This window comes from Temnothorax nylanderi, unplaced genomic scaffold, assembly GCF_030848795.1.
Source record: "Temnothorax nylanderi isolate EJ_2023f unplaced genomic scaffold, tnyl_v1.0 TNYL_tig0077_pilon, whole genome shotgun sequence".
NCBI classification, from domain to species: domain Eukaryota; kingdom Metazoa; phylum Arthropoda; class Insecta; order Hymenoptera; family Formicidae; genus Temnothorax; species Temnothorax nylanderi.
In genome coordinates this window covers 116,165-143,955 of record NW_027249139.1, presented here as the reverse complement: position 1 = coordinate 143,955, position 27,791 = coordinate 116,165, and the positions used below count along the sequence as shown (strand labels likewise).

The window sequence follows — 27,791 nt, the reverse complement described above, 5'->3', positions numbered from 1 at the left end:
AATTTGCTACCTTCTACCTACCTGGATTGAGTCTGGTTTAAATACGTTATATATTTATACTTTTTTAATTCTTGCATATTAACATGCGTTTAATAAAATTAACAACATTTCACGTCCTGCATATTATTATGCAAGTATCTAGCGAAAGCGCGCGATTGAGCTAAAAAAGGCCCGATTCAATCAGGTCATGCAAGATTTGTTGTATCGGGACGAGTTTCACGGGCCATCGGACTGAAACGTATGCTAGGGGCAAGGTACGAGCTCGTCAAGCGAGAAATGTTATGTCATATAAGCGATCATTCTCGAGAGAAGCATAAAACGGGGCGGCTTATCGCGGCAATTAGCCGCGCTTTCACCTCCGGCCGCGATCCAGGCGATTCTTATCCTGATGAAGCCTTATCTCGACGATGCAGACATTGCGCCGGAAGTAGAGGAATACGCTGTGTACGCGAATTTTGGAAGATCGCCAATCGTAGCAATCGTGCCGGATGTAGGCGAATGGTTCGATCGACGAAACAGGAGTCTGGCTGGCTGGCTGGCTGGCTGGCTGCACTTTCAGGGAGCAACGTCCTGTCTACGCGAATATGGTCGCGAACGGAAAGGAAGATGCCGACGAACAAGAAGAAGCAGAAGAGATTCCGCTCTCTTGCCCGAACGTCTGTGCAAGGTCCGACATCGGCGAGCGAGCGCACCGATCGGCCTCAGCGATCGCGAGATTTTTACCTCCCTTTGAGCCCCAGAATATATACCGTCGCGTTGCATTCTCCCCATCCGGCTCAGTTCCAGCAAAATCAATTAACTGGAATTTAACTGATTCTCTGACCCCCTTTCTAGACAGAAATGGATTGAGAATCAGTTAAATCGCAATTAAAATTAACCAATCTTTTTTGAAATAGGATTTTAGAAATAAGTATCGGATTTCTGGAGGTACAAATTGTTGTCACATACATAAGCGCAATGGAATTCGGATGTATTCAGGTTTCTCGCCGAAAAAGAAATGCGGTATTTATTCCATACAAGTTCGCGACAGGTGGCTGCAACGTTTTACGATCCTTCAAGAATTCTTTACATCGCAGACACGCTAACGCGTTTTATGACGTCTTTTAGCGATAAGAGAAATCGTCGCAATGCAACATAACGTGGTACAACCCGCGATATCCACCGTGGAGAACAGATTCTATTACGTTCGTGTGCCTCTCGATCAGTTGCATGCAGCATCGCAACTGATACATCTATCCGTTATATTAGAGCACATTAATATCATCGGGTATCATGTCGAGACGTTGCGTTAAGTCGACGAACACGGCGAATTTTGCTTGCAGTCCGTATGCTGCCGCGGGTATAATCTAGCACAAGTAATGTCTTATCACGGGTCATGATTTGAAATAAATTGGTTAAGTTCGTAAGCAAAGGATTATTAAGATTCTGCCCCTAGTTAACATTCAGCGAGATCTAAACTATCAAGTAGCAAATCACATAAATTACCAATGCAATATGCGTGTAGCATGTATATCGAAACGTCACTCGAAAAGAACAAACAATTACCCATGTAGTCGATATTTAGATCGGATCTCATATCGAAACGCAGTCGCGAATTTGCGGATGTGACTCGAGCCACGCTGAACGAATATCCGCGGAATCGCGGGTGATTAATGCGAGAAGTCCGAGTCCCAATCGACGCGATCGAACATTTGGATTTTGAGTTGCCGATCGATCGCGTCGCGGCGCAGGTGCGATGTTACGTGCACGTTCCAACCGTTTTTGGCCCTCCGGAGAGAAATCACGGCAAGATTCGCCGCCGACGGGATGGGAGGGAGCCTGCGGGAGGGAGGGAGCCTGCAACACTCGCCGAACAATCGCGCGGGACGAAACCCAGCTTGGTGGAATTAAGCCTCGGGAATTTCGCGGGAATGCATTGCCGTGTTCGGCGCGACCGATTGCACGGAATGAAAATTGCGGGACGCCGGTATGTCGTGCACGGAAACGTCGGGAGCAGAACAGAGGGGGAGGGAGCGGATTAATCGAGATTTTAATTGCGGGAATACGCCGCCCGCGGGTGTAGCATCCGTATGTAAATAGGGGACGTCGACTTGCCTCTTCGCTTAAAACGACGCGCGAATAAGTATCGTGATGGAAGATGTTGCTACGATGACGTTGATTCATGTGCGCGACGTGAGGGTAGTTGGCGGGAGAAAAAAAGGAAAAAAGTAAAGCAAGGTTTCGACCTATTCTGATTGAAAATCCCGGCCTAAGTGGCTCGGGTCGACCTATGTAACGAGGATTTATCGCTAATCGTACTTGACTCCAGTTACGCATAAAGCGCATTGTGCTGGCATAGGATAGGGAGGTAAATAGAAATCTCACTTCTCAATTGAACGTGCCTCGATTATCCTGATTGCGTTTGTACGGCCAAAGGTCGAGTTATGTGCGTTACAATGCAACGGATAATAACGCGTCTATTCTCTTCAAATCGTGCCAGTAATAAACGTAGAAGCATTGAATAAATAGCTCTATCAAGAAGCTATTTTTGATTTTCTCTCTCTTGCAGAATTTTCGAATAATTAGAATTTGATGACCGAGAGCTTTATTAACATTTAATATCATTCCGCTTTCGTTTTATAGCATTAGGGTAGTTTCGAATTAAACGGAAATTTAATTATCGGAAAAAAATATTTAACGTTGAAGATGGAAAAAGTTCGATTTTCAACCCGAGAAACGCGTCGGAAAAAAGTTTCACGTGATAGGATTAAAATGTATCGTTTTTAACACTGCAATAATATCATTAAATGCTTTGCGTGCGTGCGATTCTTCGCGAAGTGCGAGATCTGTAATCATCCACCAGGCTTTACAGGATGAACGATGAGCCACTCTCTTACCTGTCCGATATCCCGCGTTGCTCAAATAAGCGGCGAAGGAGTGCGGTTCGTGATCTCGTTGCCACTGGGGACTGCTGCAGTTGTCGTTGTTCGTGAAGACCTCGTGATTGTGAACGTAACGACCGGTGAGCAAAGAGCTCCTGCTCGGACAGCACATGGGAGTGGTCACGTACGCGTGTCTCAGCTCGGCGCCCTCGTTCCTTATTCGCTTCAGAGTCCGTGGCATGAAGTTCAGCGAACCTGCGATGGATACGAAACGACCATTTTGGATACGGTCAAACGTGTACTCGGTTAATCTATAGACACGTCCATTGTCCCGCAATCGCTTAATCGCTTGCCGGCTTGGTGCAATATGCTGTTTATTATGCTGAATGCGAACTATGCTCATTACACAGGTCTTTACCTATGAATCATATAAAATTCATATTTGGACTCGTGAACTTTCCATAATAAAATATCAATTATTATCGAATTATAAGATCGAGAAAACGAAGATAAAAGCATGTATTTTTCGTTAAATTTGGAAAATTGAGGACGACATCGTTTCTAATTGAAATTTCGTGTTCTGAAAAGAAAGAAGGAAGGAATATCGATTTTACACCGTTCGAAATATCTGTCGGTGAAGATTTCAAGCGTTGCTCGTAAACGCCCGTAGTCTATTTCGATATTAGCGGACAAATTAATGAAATAAATACACGTAATGTTCTGTGCGGCGTTACAGATAAGATTGCATATTGCACGCGTTTCTCTTCGGATACGTGTCGCGATATCTCGAAGCGGGCCTTCGCAAGGACTGAGACTAATATCGCGATGGCGAGATAAGGCGCCAGCAGGCTGCCGCACGCAATAAACAAAGTGAACTCTGTGTTCTACGTAGGCATTTATACACCGGGGATAAATGAGTCTCTTAGAAATCAAACTGATCGACTCCACGAAATAAAAGATAGAGAAAGTTGATGAGGTAACAAACTAATCATGTGCTCTCTGCTACTAAAATTAAGAAATTTACAGAAGGCGGAGTTGATCGGAGTTGATCTCAGCTTCCGAGAGGCTCGAGTAATCCTGTACGTCGCTACGAACCCAGTTCAACGTCTTGATCATCCGTCAGAATCAGTACAATGTTGGGCTTCCGCTCCCTGGGCTGCTGGTGCGGCAAATAGGGCGAGTTCGGCTGATGATTGTAATTATTATTGCTGTTGTAATTCGACTTGTGGAGGGAGCCGCGACGCTGCTGGCCGACGTGCGCGTCATCCGCAGGTCTGTCTCCGTCGGTCCGTCTGGCATTGACACCCAACAGGAGGAGGGCCAGAAATTGAAATAGCTTGCTCATGGCGGCGGCAGCGGTTGGTGGTCGTTTATGGACTGGCTACCTCAATCAAGTGTCATACCATGGTTGTGACTGGAACAGGAAAACAGAGCACGCATCACGTTAATGGCCGCGTGAGTTCGACGGTAATTGGATCGCGGCGCGGCAGAAAAAGAAAAAGAGAGGGTCTTAAAGAATCTTTCCCGCCTCGTATATCTAGAACGTGTATCTCCGATCGAAAAAAAAAGAAAAAAATTGAAAAAGACGACGAGATAATTGCGTGGAAGAAGGAAATCGACTGTCATAGGAAATTGTTCCAATCGCAATTGCTGTTACTTCATTTGCTGTACTGATTGACGGAACTAACTCGTGTAAGAACGTTTACGTGAAATATGTTTCACGAGATTCAAATCGTAAACGTTTTTATTATTGTAAAATTAAAGAAATGACTATTATCTTAAACAAAAATAATTGCACATAAATAAATATTAACATTTTCAGTTATCAAACGGGATCTAATGCTTTATAGTAATATTTTTTGTCAAATAATATTCATAGATAAAACACAAATCCATATAATAATTATAAAATTACATTTAACTTGAAATCGCTTAAAAAATCAGATCTCAAGATATTCTTATAATAAAAGAGAATTTTTACGTGTTTCAACTATATAATTATATTTTACCATTAGGTATTTATGAAATGTACGGCACATGTATATATACCGTACGATAGATATTCATCAAATGGCATTCCAATCATCCGATTGTGTTTGTGCGCGAGGTGCAATGCGATATGGTCACGAATGAAATTCTTGCACGACCAAAATGCGTTACGTAATCCGTTAATATACACGAGCAGTTTGGATGCGCGGTACGATAATTATCTCCAATAAACGCGGCAAATGATCCAGCATCGCGATCGTTGCACGCATCGTGCGAAACAATTAACGGGTCGCATTACTGGCGATTCGACACGATTAGCCACAGACACCGCATATGCTATGCCCATCACCAGGCTTTACCGAGAGCGAATGTGATCATCCGAACTAACTACTAAACACGTTTTGTTACTCAGGAATGAAAGATAAGAGATGAAAGGCAAAAAAAAAAGAAATCATGTGACCTTGCCGGCTCGAGGAAGCGAGGGGAACGAGACTATGATCCATGTTTTATGGCGGGCTTCGTCGTGCTGTATGTTGCAAAGTTCTTAGGAAGAATTGGAAGAAAAATAATAAATAGTCGTGCAACCTGAATTAATTCTCCATTTGACTTATACAACTAGCCGTGTATATTATTAAAATAAATCAGGAATAAAAGCAAATTTTACGTCTAGCAATTTTATAATCAAGTTTCCCGGCGGCTTTTCTGGGCTACCAATAAAAAAATTTCGCAAATGGTACTGCGATGAAATTTACTATGATTTTTTTCATCATCTCCTATTATCCAAGGCTTTATCGTTTGTACGTGAGGCGAATAAAAGAATGTAGGGTGAGCGCTTCGAGCAACAAGGTAGGTGGTATTTTAAGACATCTGGGAGCTAGAAGGAAATCGAATGATGCGAGAATCGAACGCGAATCCGATCGGGCTGAACGGATAGAAGAATGCTAGAGCGCGTTTTCGCAGAGTCAAATATGGATGGTTGCATGGCAGGTAAACGCACGATGCTGGACGGAGAGTTCCCACGATTCGAGAGAATGTGCTAAGGAAGAATATTATTTGCGGAAATCACAGCGCCTTCGGCATCGTCGCGTATATGTATATCTTTCCGTACGGGTCTTATTGCATCGAATTTTATTAGATTTCTCGTAAAGTACATCTCTTTTTGCCCTTAGATTCGATTTTTCAGAAATCGAATGATGCTTCGAAGCATGTGCGCTTACTTTTTTCTACGTACTTGAACAAATTTTTTTTATACATAAGATTTCTACATTTTTTCTAATTTTCCAAAATATTTATATTTCCGCAACATCTTTGTTTCTTCTATTGTAGATATATAATTGCGTGTTTCCGATATCTGATTATGTTAAAATCACGTTTTGGATAACGTTACCGATTAATAGCTGCCTCCAGGTACAAGGGAGTTCCTCGAATGAACCACTATCAAAACGATCGAATTCGTATTGCGTCACAAGATACTATAATATTGTATATCTACCCTGTATAAACCCGCACGCGCATATATCACGTGTGCAGATTAATGTATCGCTCTTTCGACCAACAGCAGAATCCGGTTTCGACACCTTAATGGTTACCCGCCCACGTGATAATCCTAACATTTGTAATTAATTCGGCTCTCGTATTTGCGATGCGATCTCCCAAAATGGTTTCCCGCGTCACTTCTCCAGGAAGAGCGCCACGATTAAAATAACTTATGCTCGATCGGACGTAAATGTAGGTGGATCGTAACGGATGTTGTATATTGATAAATATTCAAAACGCCTTCGTGCTTGCGATTTGTGCTCAAATGCTAAAGATGTCACTAGAATTGTATTAATAAAAATAAGATATAAACAAGTATAAGTACAGCAAAAGTTTACGAATCACTCAATAAATCTGATCCAATAGCGTAAAATAATACAAGTAATTTCTGAAAATTAATTTTTAAAATTTTGCTGAAAAATAAACGTACCACTCACGTCTACAGTTTACTAGAATTTATAATATCTTATAATAAAATTAAACTTTCTCTTATATCGTTTCTAAAATCATGACCCGCCTATTTATACAAAATCATTTTCATATCGTAAATAAATTAATAAATAATTTCACTAGAGAATGGAGAAGTCTGGAAGAAAATAGAGAAATGTCTTTCAATTTTTATTGCCATATACCAAATGTATCGACTGCTCTATATATCAAATTCAAACAAGTATCGATTTAAGCAAGCTTTTATCTATATTGCAGGATTCTCCTTTTTTGTTTATACTCTTGCAGAAAATTTATTTGTTATGCCGATGGTACTGCTGTTATATGCATTCGCTAGTACGCATCCTTGGCGCTCACTTGGCAAGAGCCTCAATCCTGTCCGCGCGTAAAATACGATCGAGTCTACGAATAAATACAAGCACGGAGAGCACCTTTGATACGCGCGGATCCGGCATTCGTAAAGTACACGCCGTGTATACCTATACGTATCCACGCAAGGTACACAGTACTTGCTTGGATACCACTTGGATTCCACCTTGATCGGCGCGATCATACTCGCGAGATTTCATCTCGTACGTATCCACCTTGCACGTTGTATTTCACGTCGATCGCGCAGAGAGGCGTAAGGATAATGATAATCCAGATAACACGAACTATCCATCCAGTCGCGAGGTAAGTCGCTTCTCTACCCACTTATGTACAGGTTATATCTTAAAATGCGAGTATCGTTCGTGGAATACGTAATACTCGCGAAATGGCGAAAAATATTGATTCAACCGTGCGCGTTAAAGCTTCTATCTTCAAAAATAAATATAAGAAAATTCTGTTCTTTTACATAACATCGAAGAAATAAACATATTAAAATAAACATATCGACTGGATCGACTTGCTGCAAGATTAATCTATACTAATCTGCATTAAATTAGACTTGAATATCATTTAATAGCGAAAGTAAAAATAAATACGATTCGATAAAAACTGTTTAACATATCTCTCTCTCTATCATATTTTTCGAATACCTATAACATATTCCGTAAGAAATACCCACGCTTCGAGATATCTATATACGCTCGTAATCCTTGAACTCTTTTTTTACGTTCGTGGGAGTAGATACGTCTATAAAAATATCATCAGTGCCACCATGTATAAACAGCATTACTTTTATGATTTAAGATATCTATCATTTTTCGATGTAATATATCGACATAGCCATGATCGTAATTTCATGAGAGAGAAGAAAAACAAGAAAAAATAGTAGGAAAATAGTAGGAAAATAAAATAGAGTTTTCACGTTTAATAATATTCAAATAATTTTGTAATTACCCAGAAGTGATGGCATATCATATTTTAGTCGACCCGATCTGGCATAGCACAGGTTATTATGCGTCACTAATTAGCGCCAAGTATATGCGCGCGCGACAAGTCGAGAGGCGGCTGGAAAGATGTCAGGGAGCAATGTCACGTTTGGCCCAGACTCGATCGCGAGCCTCTGATCCCGCGTTAATTACTACTAATTGATAGCCACCTCGTTCCTGGTCGAGCAGATAGGAGGACAGCACAGAGAACACGAGCGACAAGAGGAAAAGCAAAAGCAGCGTAGATAATTCCAAGAGAGTCGCAATTTTGACAAAAATTGTATTTTATATTCTTTTTTTTATTTACGAAGAACGTAGGTATAATATATCCAAGTTTCGATCGATTATTGTCTGCGAGTAGCACATTTTTCCAGATTATATCCATTTCGACTTCTCTCGGACATTCACATTTTCTTTAAGAACTAGTTATTAATACGGATATTCCCCGCTTTTCGAAAGTTCTCTTTACGCCACTTCGTTTTTACAAAAGATCTACATTAGAACCTGTTTTCGCTAACCACAAGAAATCTGAAGAGGATCTACGCGCGAATGTACTCATAATTTATTAGTTCCTTTTCCAAGTAAACATGTACCAAACACGTTAAATAGCACTTAAGTTTTCTTGCAATAAGATATCGATCGCCAGGGTCATTACCACCAGCCTCATCACAATGCGAGAGTAAAGAAACGGCTCAGAATTTATTGAAGCTATTTATACATTTTTGAATCCTAAAAATTAAAATTTATAAACTTCAGATATCTCCCAGATTATTTGATAAAGAAAAATTAAATAATAATAAAAAACACTTTTGTTTTCCTGGTTGTATTAACTTTCACACTCTAGATATGGAGGGAGACAAACAATTTCTCGTACATAAAAGAAAGAAATATAACTTGCAGAAACAGTACTTGCTTAACTTTATTATACTTTATAGTACTTATTTAACAAGAAATATTTTTTGTTTCAGGACTTCCTATCTTTTTTACCGAATATTATCGACATAATTTTTTAAAGGTAGGGCTTTGCACAGCTTGCCTCAATAAATTGAAATAAACAAATAAAAAATTAAATAGATCCAAGAAAAATGGATTCGAGTTCACCGCCCTAGTCACCTTCGCAAGATAATGACTTATGTTTGTTTTAATTTATTGGTGGGGCGTAAAAGCAAAGCTTGTAAAGCCCCACACTTCCAAAAAATAATTTTGTTCACAGAAATATATATATACATTTCATATATCTTCTGTCTATTATAACCTATCGTGTGTATTTTTGTATACGAGAAATTATTTATGTCTAACTCCATCTGGGGTGTGAAAGTGACATAATCAGGGAAGCAAAACTATTGGATGGGACAAATGTGTTGTTTGGCTGATAAAACTGTAAACATATAAATGTAGCCGAACGGAAAATGTCCATCCATAGGTTCTACTATAGTAAAAATATTTTGATTTTTGGGGCGGCAACACTTACGCAGAAATACTATTTCATATTTTTTGGAAATTAATCAAAAAACAATAAGCAAATGCATAATAAAACGTTGTCAGTTTGATGGGGGGAAGATTTTCGGATAACGGGGGAAACCTGTATCCGATATTAAGAGATAACTATGTAAAAAACTATTTAGATACTAGCGCTATTTACGCTATTTACCTTGAAACTAATGTAATTGAGTAAAATTTGTTCATTATTAACGTATACCACAGAAATATGATCAGAACTTACTTTCGGGCAAATGAATTTAGAGAAGTAAACGAATGGCACATCATTAACGGTCCTCGCGCCGACACACGTAAATCCCGATCATGCGTTTGCCGTGCATATACTGTGCGATATCTCTGACGTCACTTCCTGGACAGAGTAACAGGAACGAACGCACGCTGAATTTAGCACAATCAGATAATGTAACGAGTGCACACGTGCACATAGATCTTTTGACTTTGCGCAACGCGCGAGTATGCGTATGCCTACTCATATCATGTATGCCTACATAACACACGCATTGCATCCGTTTGTCATTGTTGAATTGCACCTTGCGGCTTGGAAATATAATCCTGCTGCTACTGTCTCCTTGTAATATAACGATGCGTGTCGTAATATACTGCGAAACTCTTCTATTATCAATAGCAAATGCTGAGATGTACGAGTTGCTTATTGCAGTTTTTAAAATTTATTACCGAAATCGAGATAGGAAATAAGAAAAGTAACCAATTAGTCGTATATTAATAATTATTGCCACGACATAATGTAAATGAAAAACTATCCGAAAAAATATAAAAAATATATAATTATTACTCATTAAATAATTCATATTTTGTTTGATACTTAACGTTATTTTATACAATATCTAGAAAGTATGCACAAGATTTTCAAGATAACTTTTAACATATTTTATAACAAAACTGAGTAATTAAGGAAAATTGATTTATTTAATACTTATAGATAATACTTATTATTAATGATTAACTGAAATTATAATACTTATTAATGTCAGCCAATATTTTATTTCGTTCATCTAGTCTGTAGGATTTTGTTAAAATTGCCGTTTATATTGCAATGCACCTATGTTCCAACAATGCATTAATACATTAGCGTTGTGTGATCGAACAGATTCTCCTGGAAAATACCTAAATTTTTAAAAAGTGTCCGTCCTCAAGCACCACGAAACTGTGTGATTAAGAAAAAAAAACCGAAAAAGGAAGAATTCGAGTTTGTCGTCCCAGTTACTTTCGCAAGATAATGACTTATGTTTGTTTCAATTTATTGGTGACGTGTAAAAACAAAGCTTGCAAAGTCTCACCTTCCAAAAAATATCATAAACGTGCCAATATTTATAAGTTGTATAAAAGTAAGTTTTATAATATAAAATAAATCTAATACATACATTTCATATATCTTCTGTCTATTATAACCAAACCGCGTCTGGCTCTCATTTAGTCCGCTTCTCTTATACTCGTTGATTTCCAACAGAACCTTATGTTTCTCTTTTTCATTTATTTAATTTTTCTTTATCAAATGATCTAAGAGATATCTGAAGTTTATAAAATGGTGCTCAAATCGAAATCATATCGATTTGATGTTTGCAAATTGTCATTTAATGTCTTGATAGAGTAATGATATATAGCCACTTGCTATATGTGCTTCAAATTCTACAACTAATATATTGCGATGATAAAAACTTATTCGATTTATATAATGATATCAGATTGACACAATGTGCGAATATGGATTAAGAAACGCAACAATAATAATACGAAAAATGCATTCGACACTCGAAATGGGTACACCGGATCGAGCAAATTTAATAGAAGAAACGTTTCCTGTCTCGCATTGTCTATCCATGTGTACATCTGCGTGTGCATAGACGATCGTGTGATGGCTATTTCCTGTGTCTGCTTTGATACCGCACATACTCGTCAGCTAATTACTCAAACGTATCGGACATGATATGTGTATCATTTCAATCTGCAGATCCATTTATTGTACACAATTTTCCCGAGTAATGCATGCGAGAGATATTTTACAATCGTAAATTCTTTCTGTATAAATCCGACAACAAAGCAAAAACACTATTAAGATTTTGTGACACTAATTTCAGAAATAATGTGCGATAAAGTTAAAGAAGAAAGAATGTCTTCTCAAAATTTCATTCATTTTATTCGAGCATTTCATTCCTTTTGTTCGGATTTTATTAATTAGTAATAAGTTGAAATTGATTTTTTATGAGAACAAATTTTATTTGAAATGGGAAACACGAGATTTTACTCGCTCCCAAAAATGTATACTCGCAAAGTGGTATATGTAATTTTCTCTATGACAGATAGAAATCATGTTCCATTTCATACTATGTATTATGTTTTATTATTAAAAACGCGTAACGCTCAGCAAATTGTATTTGTATTTCTTAATAGCGGAAAGAGAGCTGTCAACCATCGCCTAATCTTGAAGAGACTGGCGTCGAGACGATGGGCAGTTCGTGGCAGCCGGCGCTGTTAACGACAGCTTTCTTCGTCGATACAATAAGAGACCGAGACCGAGGTCGAGGACGATGACGAAGGGCGGAACGCGGACGAAGGATGAAAGGGGCGTCGAAGCCGAGCCCGACGAGCGTCCGCGGAGCGTGAAAATGAGGAACGACGAGGGCACCGCATGTATGACACCACGGCGACGTGTGGGCGGTTATTGTTCGGCTGAGAGACCGGAGATTTCGAGGGAGAGATCTCTTGAGGAGAGCACAGCGCGTCTCGACAGCCACGAGAGAGATCGAGATCATATCGCGAGAGCGGAAACTCGAGGACCCCGATTAAATGAACGTGCTCCGTTCGCGAGATAAAAGAAAAGAGAAGTGGAAAGGCGAGATGGTTCCTCCTTACAACAGATATCAAGGGACGCGAGGAAGATAAATCAGAAATTACGGAATGCAAAGACCAGAGGAAAGAAGTACCTATCTCTCTCTTTCTCGTTATGTTTTTATCAGCCGATTTAACAGCTTGATGATTCCGCTGCGCGTTCGTCCGTGAATGATAATTTTAAAAGCTTTTGAATTTCCGCGGGGAAGGTGAAAATATATTAGACGTCCGCGAACTCTCTACAATCTATTCATGATGTTTACATTAAAACTTGAAAATCTTTCGTCCAATTTTAAATGGGCGTTATTAACAGATCGCTGTCTCAAATTTACATTTTATTATGGATGACAGATTACTTCATAGGATACGTAGTTCTGGGATTTTTCGTGTCTTTGAAAAGGCAAAGAGATGTGAATGCATCTTCATATATCATTTTCAGTTCATAAATGCTTCATAATACATCTCTCGCGCGGAGGATTTAACTAAGAAAAACGTCAGAATTTTAAAGCTTTATTTCTCTACATGTATATGTATATATGCCCCGGTAATCATGCATGAAAACAATCAAATAAATTTGGAAAAGCCAGATAGGGGAGACCGGGGCTAAACAGTCTGGTTTTTTTCGGTGCCGATTTTTATCAACAAAATAAATAATTGAAGTTAAATGTGGTATACCACTGTAAAGAGTGAACCTTTAGCTACAAAATTTATTAAGGAAATTTTTATCTACGTCGCTTTGTTTAACCGGTATAGAGCAAAAACGACAACGGTGGAAAAATTGAAATCTCAAAAATGCCGGGGCTAATCGGTCCCCCCCCGGGGGCTAATCGGTCACACTGCATTTTCAATACATATACGTACATCTAATCCTGAAAAATGATAGGATACATTTGAATAATTGTTTTTTAAGAGAAAAATATAAAAATTTATTTAAAATTTTTATGCGAAACATTATTAAAAAATAATTGTTTTACCTATTCCATAAAACAATTTAGGCACGTGAATACAGAGGTTAACCAAATCGTAAACTCCCCAACGGCACGTCACATTGTCAACGCGGGCAACCACGGGGAACACGCGTGACGGCGTTCCGGTGCCATAGGATCAGCGCGGACCCTCGAGCAACATAACCAAGCCGCGTTTCTCGCGGGGGAGCGATAAATAGCGACAGGGGGGTTGGAAAAGCTCGCGGTGGAGCGCGACCATTTTACCGACTCGACGGCGTCCTCGCGCCGATTCCTCGACGCGCCGACGACGACGACGACGACGGCCACGACCACCACGACGACGACGGCCACGACCACCACGACGACGACGGCCACGACCACCACGACGACAACGGCCACGACCACCACGACGACGACCACCACGACGACGACGACGATGACGACGACGACGACGACGACGACGACGACGATGACCACCACCGACACCACCACCACTACAACGGCGGCGACAATGACGCCGAGACGATGCGGCGAACGCTGGACGATGCGGTCGCACGCGCGATTGTCACTGACACAAGGACCAACAACAACAATTTACCGCGGTCGGGAGTCGGGACGATCTACCGCGCGCGCGGCATGTCAACTCTCGCACGGAAATCGCGGGATTTCAGAGCCGTGCCGTGCCTCGCCGTACCTCGCCGACGTGCCGTGAGCGCGAGCGATCTCGAAAACAACGGTCCGCCATCTTTTCGGTCGGCCAAAACACCCGTTTTGCGACGATACGTGCGTACCATTTCCCTCTTACACAAACTGACGCACGTGCAAGGGAAGACAGAATCACGCTCGAGGGAAACCTAACCTGAAATCGCCGTGAGCTGAAGTCGTGCGCCCGACGCGCCACAGTGATGAGATTAGCCCGATTAGCCCCGGGTGCTTGTAGACTGATTAGCCCCAAACACAAGTTTCAGGTTTGATCGCCCATGAAATATTAGACATCAACGATAATGAAAAAACTACACTGGATTCGTGTTCAGCATGCATTACTCTTTATAATCACGTACTTCGAGATTTGGAGAGCAAATATTATTGCAGATATTACAAAATTTCCACGCGCAGAAAATCATGTACTGTATTTTATAAATGTTGTAACACGTGTTCGTGAAACTTTACTAGAAAGTTAGCATGACAGCAATAAGTGTTCAAATAGATTTTCTTAAAAAATTAAGAGAAGGAATATCTTTGATATTCAAAAGTATCTGATAAATCTTAATGAAGTGACAAGCGGTTTATGTTTTCAACACACTGAACGGCTTACGGAATAGACAATCTGATAGGAGGTTTAGTAGATGTCCCATCTTGATGTGGTAACGTAATGGATAATCACGTAGAATTAATGACAAGAAAGTAACATGTAGCGAAGATCGCGCAGCACGATGTCCGTACACGTCCGTGCGCGTCACACATGCGAGAAGATGACGTAAACCGTAAAGGATGACGGCGAAGGATAAGGTCGGCAAGCGAGTCCGCATGGAGAGGAAGATTGAGGCTTCTCGCAAGAAAATGACGGAACGAGAAATGAAGAAACGCGGAGAATGCCAGACTGCTTGGCGGCGTCGACTTTATCGGCCTACGCGACGCTCCTCTTCGCGCGAGTCGCGTCTTACGTATATATACGCGTACTCCGAGAGGTCCCTTCTCCCTTCCATCATTCGCGTCGACATTAACGTGTAAATATATGGCATGAGTGAAGCGGCTTTACCGTGAGGAGAGACAGCACCGATTTCACCAGAGATGCCTCTGGTGAAGACAACGTGCATTTCTCCGCGCGTTCGATATTAGTGTATACACTCGAATTGACACATATCCGCAGGATCTCAATCATTTAAATACCAATCCTCACAAATCACGAATACGTCTTGTGAGAATTAGTCTGATGTATCTTCCCATATACCGTTAAAAATATACATAATATTGCAATATATAAATTATCTTAGAAATATATCTTGATATAAATTATCTTTTTTTTTAGAAGTATACATATACTTTTACTTTAAAGATTATTAAAATATTTATACAGTCTATTTCTAATTTTAGAAGCTATAAATATACATACACCGCGGTTATATTTATTATTTCTATTTTGCCACTCTTCCTGTGCTCTCTGCTTTCTCTGCTTTATATCGCTACTTAAATTCTATTTTATTAAAATCCATATATGATCTAAGAAAAAAATTCTCATTCGTATATCTTGTACGCGTGTATACACGTTTTATGAATGCGCGCTTAACGATGAAATATTAATGTTGATTTATATGCCCAATCCACGCTTCGTTCGCAAGATTATGCCCGCCGTGAAAAAAATTCAATAGTTATTTATATATCATCCCCATCCATAACGTCTATTTTCAGCGTCGATCATTTTATTCAGCATTTAGCAGAGCTGCAATTTATTGCATCATACCAGATTAATCCAGGCAATTAAATTACAACGATTAAAACGTAAAGAAGGGCTGATGTAATAGATGATCATATAATACTGCCTTAAATAAGTTTGTTTTCTGTTCATTGTTTATGCAAAAAGTTACAATTTCGGTGTAGATCTTTCGGTGTAGATCACTTTTTAATAGAATATTTATTATTACGTGATAACGATAGGACGGATGATCAAGCATAATATGATTAAATGTAATATGATACGTATGTTTTCACTACGCAGACAATTTCGAAACACACACGCCACACTGACGACTGCAAAATTGCATTCTCCGGTATCAAGTTCGTTTCTCGATTTTCTCTGAAACGCATGTCGTTTTATAAATAGTCGTTTTATAAAGTTGCTTGTAGTGATTATAAGAATCGGTTTTTTTTTTCGTTCAATTATGGAACCTGACTTAAGCAACGCTCAAGTTAATTAGATGATTGCGTAGCCTTGACTGATGCTCGTATAATTTGCATAAATACGCGTGTCGCGGTAGATATGATATAAAACGATATATAAGAAAGCAAAAATGTTTCTCTGAATTTGTTGTTAAACGGCAAAAATATCGTCGGGCATTGATTGCCCGCAGTATCGTAAATACGTGTAGAAATCTTCCATGCCAATTATCGTAATAATCCTGGATAAAATGTTCATAGAAGCGGTCGATGTAAATTAAATCGCGAATCCGAGAAAGAATCGAGTCTCGACAGGTTTCAAACGAGAAATGACGCGCTGCAGATTTTAACGTCATGTCAGCATTGGCGACGGCTCGTGCACTTTAGTTAATGCAGCGGTTCGCGGTTAGAACTTCTCGTAGTATCTCAGTACAGAGACACGGTGCGAGAAGTGTGTTGCCAGTTCTCTTATCGTAAGAGCAAATTTAGCATTCACGTAATACAAATTTTACGTCAAGATAACTAGAGAAATACGCGTGGCAATCATTTGATTAAAAAAAAAAGATAAATATCTCTCAAAGCAAAAATAAAAAAGATAGGACTTGTATGCTTATCCGAGAGAACAATTTTGTATAACATTGAAATCAGAAATCTAAAATATTGTAATATTTATATTGTGATAAATGTGATATAATAATTCACAAATTAATGACTGTATGTGTAATCCTTTAGCAAGAAGTTTATATCAAACAATTAGTGATCTGATACAATTTAATATAAACGCATAAAGTACCTCTTTACGAGCGGTTATCCACGAAGCGTTATGAGAAAAAAATATACAAGTTTATGCATTTGTTCATGTTCAGCTAATTGCTCGATCTCGACCAAGCAATTAAATTCATTAGAGCAAAATTACTGGTTAAATGTATACTATCGGTATAGCAAGTCGTTTATGTCAATTTGCACATATACTTATCACGCACAGCCTTTTTCTCTTTCTCTGGCTCGTTAAATTATTCTAAAAATGTAAAATACAAAAAAAACACAAGAATTAATTCGTAATTAATGAGCAAACGTACGATATTTTATAAAGTTTATATTTCTATATTTATATATATGTATTTATTCAACATTTGTATTTTCCCGGTTATATCGACTTTCACACTCTAGACTCTAGACGGAGGCAGACATAAATAATTTTTCGTACACAAAAGAAATACAAACAGTACTTATTTAACATTATTACTTTAAGTACTTATTTAATACTTATTTATGTATTTTTTGTTTCTGGACTTTCTATCTTTTTTACCGAATACAACATAATTTTTGGAAGGTAGGGCTTGCACAGCTTGCCTCAATAAATTGAAATAAACAAACGAAAAAATAAATTAATCCGGGAAAAATAGATCCGAATTTACCACTCCAGTCGCCTTTGCAAGATAATGATTTATGTTTGTTTTAATTTATTGGTGGGGCAAACATGCAAGCCCCACACTTCCAAAAAATATGATCTCATGGGTATGTAAAATATATACATTTCATATATCTTCTGTCTATTATAACCTATCGTGTGTATTTTTGTATACGAGAAATTATTTATGTCTAACTCCATCTGGGGTGTGAAAATGACACAATCATACATACACAGAAAAACACGATTGTTGAACACAACGAATGTGTCTGGTTGACAAAACTAACACGTAAATATAGTCGAGTCCACAAAGTGTCCATCCATAGACACTACGAAACTGAGTGGTCAAGAAAAGAAAAATGGACCCGAGTTTACCGGTCCAGTTTTGCAAGATAATGACAATGACTTATGTTTGTTTCAATTTATTGGTGGGGTAAAAGCAAAGCTTGTAAAGCCCCACACTTCCAAAAAATAATTCTAGGTTCCTATCACACAAATATATATACATTTCATATATCTTCTGTCTATTATAACCAATTGTGTGTACTTTTGTATACGAGAAATTATTTATGTCTAACTCCATCTAGAGTGTGAAAGTCGATGTAATTAGGGAAAATATATACTGAAATAAACTGAAATAAACGTATACATATAAATAAATTTACATTTATACCGAATATCCAAAGTTCACTTTTCTTTCGTCGATGAATTTTTAAACTAACATATAAATTGAAATCCTTTCCATTAAAAGGCTGATTTTTAAACCTGAACATCAATATTTTAATGCACAATAAATATCTCTCTCTTACAAGCAATTACATCTATAATTCTATTCATAAAATAAAGTAAAAATTTCTGTGTCAAAGTGAAATCTACTTGAACTCGCTGATAAGTAAAGTATTATGGTATACTTTATATTATTTGTGGTAATCTCTAAATATGCGATTGTTTATAATTACTCTATAGATGGAGGCAAACACACATAAATAATTTTTCGTACACAAAAGAAATATAAACAGTACTTATTTAACATTATTACTTTAAGTACTTATTTAATAAGGAATATTTTTTGTTTCTGGACTTTCTATCTTTTTTACCGAATACAACATAATATTTGGAAGGTAGGGCTTTGCACAGCTTGCCTCAATAAATTGAAATAAACATAAACGAAAAAATAAATTAATCCGGGAAAAATAGACCCGAGTTCACCACCCCAGTCGCCTTTGCAAGATAATGATTTATGTTTGTTTTAATTTATTGGTGGGGCAAGCATGCAAGCCCCACACTTCCAAAAAATATTATATTGATGCTTATGTAAAATATATACATTTCATATATCTTCTGTCTATTATAACCTATCGTGTGTATTTTTGTATACGAGAAATTATTTATGTCTAACTCCATCTAGGGTGTGAAAATGACACAATCACACATACACAGGAAAACACGATTGTTGAACACAACGATTGTGCTGTCTGGTTGACAAAACTAACACGTAAATATAGTCGAGTCCACAAAGTGCCCATCCATAGGCACTACGAAACTGCGTGGTCAAGAAAAGAAAAATGGATCCAAGTTCACCGGCTCAGTCACTTTCGCGAGATAATGACTTATGTTTGTTTCAATTTAGTGGTGGGGCGAATCATCAAAGCCCCACGCCCCACCTTATCCAAAAATATATATCACTTATACTAAGTGTACGTACATCTTGTAGATATTGTGTCTCCATTATAACCAATTGTATGTATTTTTGTACGAGAAATTATTTATATCTACTCCATCTGGCATATAAAAGTTAACATAGAAGGTGTGTGTTTGTATCTGAGTGCACGTATTATGTTATGTCAATCTTCACACTTCATATGGAGTTCGATATAATTTCTTCGTTTCTTTCAGTTACAAAGATTTTTATAAATTACACAGATTATTCGTAAAATAAAAATTATATAAGGCATTAATTATACGGACATGTTTACACGGATTTGTTGACATGCTAACTATTTGCTTGTATGTATTAAGTATCACGCTAACAAATATCTTCCCCACCTTTCATTCGAAATCAACGATTATCACGCGATTAGAGGAACTTTCCTCCTAGCGATTATCTCATCTGCAGAATTACACAGTGTGCATTCGTTCGGAATGTACACATCTTGGAAAGTGGGAAGCCCGAGGCGGCGCGGCGCGGCGCGGTCAGAGTTAATCGTCCGGTAATAAGCGGCGAACTACCGTATACCTATCGTCCGACAGGCAAAACTCCCGCTCACAATTAAAGCAATTGTGAGCCGTTTAAGTCACTTTTCTGATCGCTTTCCCCGCTGGCGCGTATTCGCGGGATTACGGCCGCAATTTGCAATCGCATCATTGTAAATTAATGCCGCGGGAGTGCGTTTCTTGGGGCATCTCCTATTTCGACGCGGGACACGCATATTCGTGACGCAACAAACCACGGGTTATATTATCCTTCGGAAACGCTACCTTGGTTCCACTTAGCGAGCACGCATAGTATTCGCGCAGTATTTCTCGATCTCGTATATAACGCATTCGACATGAATACGAAAAAATGCTTTAAATGCGGATATCCTCTCAATTGGTGATCGGAAACAAAGAAATGGAATTTTCATCATGATTGATAAAATGATGGAAGTATGAGAAACTACACACACGCATCTTGGTGATTCGGCCGAAAACTGAGGATATATAAATTGATTAGAGCTAATCCATTATCCTAGCATGGAATTGCAATAATAATATATCTATAGTGCGTTAAGAACATTGTAACCTACCATCACGTCGAGATAATTATTTGATTTAAATTGGATTTTTTAGGTACCACAATTACATTTTATGATACCAATCATATCTAAAATATATTCATTCATATCTAAAATATATTTATTCATATCTAAAATATATTCAGCTACGTACGGCAGTCTAATTTTAAATTTTACTTATGCAATACAGTCAACATTACGATCAAAATTAGTATAGAGATTTGTAATTTGAATTAATTTTCTGAAATATCTATTTATATATTCTAAACAATTCGAAATAGGAGATAAAATTATTTTATAAGAATATAAGTAAATACAGTTTTATATAAAAACAAATAATTAATAGATTTATAATAATATAAATAATTTATATAAATATACATATCTTCGTGTATACGAGAGGAATACATTTTCACATTAGAGAGAAATTACACGATGAAAATTTAATGCTCGATACAAAGCATTCTATGTGCCGATACTGAGTTATACTGTCGTGCAACTTGACGCATGTAGCAAAAGCGATTACGGCAATTCTAAACGTTTCTATTATTCATAAATTACTTCCAGCAGAGCGATATTTGTGCCAACTGCCATCGCCATCGATTGATCGTTGTTGTTCGCGAGTTATCGTACGATCGTTTAATTTTCCTGTAGCAATTTTCCGAGGCAATTTACAATGCGTATGCATATCTTGTTACAAACAAGAGGTGTTCGCATATAATTACCAGATAAATGTCGAAGAATATTGCATATGTATGTTTTTAATTAATGTAATGTACCCTGGGTGGCGCCAAGGAATCTTAATGGATTTCTAGCTTTTCTGCATTTTTTCTGCGATCAAGTTACATAGTTGCGGCGTGTCTTTTCTTATCGCGTTTTTCCTTAATATCACAGATCGCGTATAAAATTTCCAGATAGGATTATTTAAATATCCCAAAACTACGGATACTTAAAATTCCTACCGTTAATTTTAACAACAGATTCCTTGATATTTATATATGCAATGTTTAAAATGTTTAATTTTAAATATATTTAGCATTTAAATATAAAATCTGTATTTTCGCGTTAGAAAATGCGGCTATCTTACAATCAATCGCGTGATGTGAATTTTATATTTATATTACGTTCATAACAGTTTGATCCTACGCGTACTAAATTGATAAAGTATTTTCAAATTGGCTTATTTTTATCAAATGTTTTGCTACTAAATAGAATTCTCTGCGAGTGACAGATTGTTTTTGAACTTTCGGTACAAAGTTCTAAGACAATCTAATTTGAGATGAGACAAATACAAACAATCTGACTCATCAAATGACATAATTGACATAAATCATAAAATTGCCTAACGATTTTAACGAGCATCGAATCTATTCATAGGTGCTTTTCGAGAAAAAGAAGAAAAACAGCCAAATCATTAGTACAAGACATAAATTACAAATATAGAATCCCAATCCCGCGCATTCTCCCCGATTTTCCCACGACAATGGCTAGACACGTGACAAAACGTTTAGTATCATGATTCTCAGAACTCCGTTCGTATCAAGAAACAAAGCTGTTTACAAGAAATCACGCGTACGAGGAGCTGGCGTACATTCTATGGCTGATGGCGACGTAATGCGCGCTCCTGCTCGAGAACGTGAAAATAGCTTTCCCACGAGTTACCAATTCAATCGCAACATTTATGTCTTTCTTAACTCCTCTTAACTCGGCAGAGCGATATAACTCAAAGGCTCAATACGGGATGTACGAATTGCATCGTGCTACGTTAATTTATTTATTCCCCGTTTTGACGGCACACCCGCTGATTGTGAAATATGAAAGACTTAATCGACAGGATGCCGTTTATTTTTTAGCATAGTGGCACTCTAAATTCATGACGATAATGTACAAGATGTTGAAGAAAAGAAAACTGAATTTGGAAGACGCATGAAACTGAACTGACTATAAATTTTAATGTCCTAATAAAAAAATTAAAATTTTGTTAGAGAAAAGTCTGATATCAGCTGAAAAATAAATCAATTTTTAATTGATCATAATCCGAGAACAATTTATGCTTCGATATACCTACTAATTCAAAATTAACGAGAATCTTTTATCTATTACTGGAATTAAAATCGTAAGTTACGTAAACAATCTTTGCAGACAATTCTTATATAAATGGCTATATGAAGAATGTCATAGTTATCAATATTTTAATAACGTGAAGATTAAATACAATCAAAAATTCTAGATGCAAAAATGTCAAGAATTGTTTTAGAGTCATAAACGATCAAAATTGGCTAATAAAACCCATCAGATCCGTCATTTGTTATTAATTCTCACGTATTAGATAAGTATTATTATATAAATTATAATAATCAGCTAATATTGTCAAATTGATTACTAATAACAAATTTTATTTGCTATTAGTTGAATAGACTATAAAAAATAAAAATAAAATTGGCGCGTTCTAAAAATAAATACAATTAATAATAATTATTAGCATATCTTTTATTAAATAAATTGAATATATAAATTCAATGTTATATGAGCTTCTCTCTCATATATACGTGTAATAAATCGGATATAATAATTATATATTCGAGAATCAGCTTTAATCTATCATAATCTATTCATTTAAAATAATGAATCTATGTTATATTTCTCCGTATTATTTTTACGCTATTGAATTGATACATAGATAAATTTAGATACAGACGTCTTATAGATATCTGATACAACTTTCACAGATCCATTATCGTAAATTAAAGTAAAAGACGATTTCTCCCTCACGATGCGTGGCAGCGGAATTGCAGTACGGATTGCGTTGAATTGTAAAATGTAAGTATACCGAAATTACAGTAATGCATAAAATAACAAATAGTTCGAATAACCGTCGCGCATGTAAAATAATTATCAACGTTTTATTTTGTGACAAATAAAAGATAGTAAGTTACTCACTCCATGATTATTCCATCGTCCGCTGTCTCCTAGGCCTTCCTCTTTCGTTCCTTCATAGAACGCGTTAATCACACGATATTTGCACAGCACTCCCGATATTGATTACATGCGATATGTATTTTAGTACATTGCGAATAACGCGAAAGAAGATTTAATTATGTGATCCCTTCGAAGACATGCTTGTAGGCTCGTATTAGAATAACGGAATTTCAAACAACGAGGAGCTTTAATAAATTATCGATATATCCAAATTTGTATAGATGACAAAATTTAAAACTGATTACTTATTAATCAGATAAATCGTGACGTCGCTTATATATCGAAGTCCATTTGTTCCATTAATGACCGAGAAATTCGTCGACGATTTTGCTTCAAAAATACCAAGCGCGACGCGAGATACAAAAATTCAAGTAATTATATCGCAAAAGAAATAACTATCGCTCGTGGAAATTGTGTTTAAAACAACAATTCCTTATCGCTTCGATTCTCATCTCAAATATATTTCGGTAAATAGCCGTCGCCACGATATACTCGCGAGTCGTTGACCGTAGTCGTTAACCGTGCGAATTAATCGATCGTGCGGGATAAACGTCGCTAATTGATTGTGGAAAACGATCGCGTTATCTCTCGGCACTTGTGAGCGCGTATTTCGAAGGATAATGATACGACGACACACGGAGCAGCTCACGCCGCCACCTGCTTACTCGAGTCTCGCCGCGCGAATGACAAGGTGAGCGCGCTCGCGCTCGCCGCGGGGCGCGGCGGCCCGCGCGTACGCCGCGAAAAAAACAAACAAAAACACCTAAGCTCCGTCGCGTCACATGCGGCATGCCTGCCTAGCCGTTACAAACATTTAACGTACGGGAAATATTAAACGTGTATTATAAACAAATATTCTTTCCATTTCTTGCGTTTCCAAAACAGCTCCGATGAATGAAGCAGTATACTATGGCCACTATGGGCATGTTGGGCATTTTGAAAAGTGAGATTTACCTTATTTTAACCGAAAAAATACTTGTATAAGTTAATTAATTATTATTGCCAAATTTTTACGTTCATTACATGTACGAGAAAAATAGAATTCTGGCATAATATAAACGGAAAAAATTAAATTGTAGAAAATATGTAGTAATTTTTTTCGCACACAATTTTACTCCTTCCAGGAAGTAAAAATTTGGAAAAGAAATAATAATAATAAATTATAATTTCCATTTTTTATTACAAAATAGAAAGAAAAAAGAGGAAGAGAACTTTATTTCTTTTAATTTAGATTTAACATTAAATCTAATTCTTTTCAAATAAAGTAATTAATTAATTTTTAAAATTTCTTTGAAAAATATGAAATAATTTGTATAATAACAATTAAGAATTGCTACTGTAATCAACTCATATTAGTTATTATAGTAAATGTACCTGTATATTAAAGTGAGAGTCGATAACAAATAATAGATCAATTTGTCACTTTCAATTTATAACCCGAGATCTATTATTATAGATTTTCGTATCGGAATTTTCAAGTCTAATTTATTTCCAAAATATTAAAGTATCATACGATGAGACATTCTACACTGCCAATATTAATTTATATTTTATATTAAAGTCCATTTTAAACGATTTTTAATTCATGTGTCATAACTCGGGATAAAATTCAATTAATTTTACATGCTGTGTAATATAAAAAGCACTTAAAAAATTAAAACCGCATGTATATAAAATGCACATATCAAAATATCCAGTACAAAATATAAATAGAGCCCTGTCCTAAAATTTAATACAAATTATAAATCGTGTAAAGTGGATTTTAATAATAGTATAGCACTAAAGAGTCAGATCGTATTTTATATTCGGCTCGTTAATTTAGATCTGTTATCTCACTCGCAGATCAAGTTCAGTGTATTTATAAACGGCACAAAGTGCAGCTTATTTCTTTCAGTTAATTTTGCTTGTCGATATTCATGAGAGACTCCCCGAGCAGAAAAGTCACCTGAACAAGGGTTGACACAGAGATAGGTCGGCGAGACGTTGCCCTCAATACTGTATGGGTTTGCGACTCATGACCACACGGCGAGACAAATGAATACTGCACGCCGACAGTTTTGGCGATATAAGGCGAGCCCTCTGAAATTAATTATTTTGAAAGCCAGCCGCGTAATTGATTCCGACGTGTTCAATTTCGTACGGAACCGTCTCGGTCGCGACGGCCGCAGAGGTCGACCAAGCTATTCGAATACTGGTCTTAATTGACACGCAAAATCAGCATGCATTAAGATAGGACAGTAATATTCTCGCCGTTGTGCGTGATGCAATCGATTTTTTAAATTGTGAACAGTGTGGGCGGTAAGCGGATTTTAACTCCTATAGCCATTCGCAATGTATTTTTTATACACATATCAGTTGCTGTAATCCACAGTTGACCAGAATATGCTTTTGACGTGCCAGAAGCACTTGTTAGATTGTTTTTATTTTAGAAACATTATTTTAGAAACAATGTTCATCGGAATTGGATTTTAGAACTTATATATAACTTTCTATATATTTAGAAATTGTGCTTTATATGTATAAATATTTCAGGAAGTTACTGATGTTTTTAATCAAATTAGATTTTAGAATTAGAGAATTGTAGCTTATACATATATAGTTCATATATTTAGAAATTGTGCTTTATATGCATTACAGTCTATTTTTAAAAATTATATTTGCTCTAGAGTTTCGCAATGGCTATGAAAATAGGATAAGTATATGTTTAAACAAATGATCAATCAACTATTTCATTTGCTTCTCTATTGCTCATAGGCAAAGAAAGTTATCGTAAAAAATGTGGTGATAACGCTTTATCTTTAACACTTGGGCTTTTTCATGATAAACATTTACGACAACAAGGATAGGCATACTGAATGCTTATTTATTAGTTAGTAAATCTGGGAAATTACGTCAAGCATGAAGATACGCGCATAGTACTATTTCATTTAAGCTTACTTTAAACGATCTGTAATTCACGTTAAATTTCACAGAATAGAATTCTATTCACAATTTCATACATCGAGTATTTTATTCGACATATGTGCATTTTTTTATGTACATTTGGAGGGGTAAAAACCACAGTGGTGTAAGTCAAATTTTTAAAAATATTTTCTCGTGTGCATAGATGCAATTTATATATTGTACAGATTGCATCTATGCACACGAGAAAATATTTTTAAAAATTTGAGTTACACCACTGTGGTTTTTACCCCTCCATTTGTATTCTGATTTTTCAACTGTCTTTCGTATTGTACACGATATGTACAATTATAAGTATTAAGTAGAAGTCTATTCTAAATTCTGATATAGATTATAGATCGTCCAAGGTGAGCCTTAATCTTCAACGATTGTAAGATATTTATAAGATACTGCATTAATTTAAAACAGAATACATTAAATCCGAAAAATCGAATCGTTTCAAATCGCTCCGTATAAATCATCGAGGCGCGTTCCGGCACCTCGATGAATAATCTCCGCGTTATCGGTAGGCGTGTTAGAATCTTAATCTCTCATTCAAAACCTCATTCCTCGGGGTCTCGGTATATTATTGTGTTCACAGTGAATACCATTAAGGGACGCGCATTCAATGGGTCGTTTTTACCCTCGTTCTCTCGTTCCTCTTCCCGTCTTTTTAATCAACGACTAGCGTTTCACACTATCTCTGTCTTACATGCGACTTCCGCTTTAAATGCATCGGCGGATGAGCGTCTGCGTTTGATAGCCACGGCGAATACACCGACCGCGAAGACGCGGCAGGTACTTTCAGATAACAGACAAGTCCGCGGAATGTGGGATCGCAAAAGCGTTTCGAGCCAAGCGCGTTCACGGCTGACCGGTTTAGAGAAGCTTTGCACCCATAAGTAGATTACACCGTCGGTTTAAGAGGGACTTAAAGGCGATTGGTATATCGGTAACTGCATCGTCCAGCATCCTCCACAGCGGGAGAATACTTTTGAGAAAAGGCTATTAATGTCGCTCGAACGGGCACGTTACTCGAAAATCAGATTGTGTGCGCGTTAGATTCAATTCAGTTCAATGTGAGTGAGAGGGAAAGAGAAGGGGGAGAGAATAATTATTTCTCAAGAAACTTTGATAACAATATTCCAGATATTATACATTTATGGATATTTATAGATTTACATATTTTAACTTCATCGTTATTTAGCAAATTATTTCTTTGGAATGATGTTTGCTAATATATTTTGCTATCTATTTAAATGTAAGTTAAATATATGATATTTGCTATACAATTAAATAAGAAATGTACTAAAGAAACATTCTGCTAATTA

At 37.1% G+C, this 27,791-nt stretch overlaps 1 protein-coding gene across 6 annotated transcripts in view; it reads right to left on the bottom strand.

The window, feature by feature from the left end:
• Window positions 1-27,791, bottom strand: part of Sulf1 (Extracellular sulfatase Sulf1) — a 74,948-nt gene that overhangs the window by 31,766 nt on the left and 15,391 nt on the right. For 4 of the 6 annotated variants that reach the window (XM_071709452.1, XM_071709448.1, XM_071709454.1 and 1 more), the window contains exons 2-3: window positions 3,957-4,275; window positions 2,877-3,116 (exon numbers count right to left, since the gene is read on the bottom strand). In XM_071709452.1, coding sequence (XP_071565553.1) covers window positions 2,877-3,116; window positions 3,957-4,206 — 490 coding nt within the window. In that variant the 5' untranslated portion in view covers window positions 4,207-4,275. Of the gene's footprint in view, window positions 1-2,876; window positions 3,117-3,885; window positions 4,276-23,481; window positions 24,190-27,791 lie in introns of those variants that run through there. The other 2 variants (XM_071709449.1, XM_071709453.1) reach the window with 2 other exon arrangements.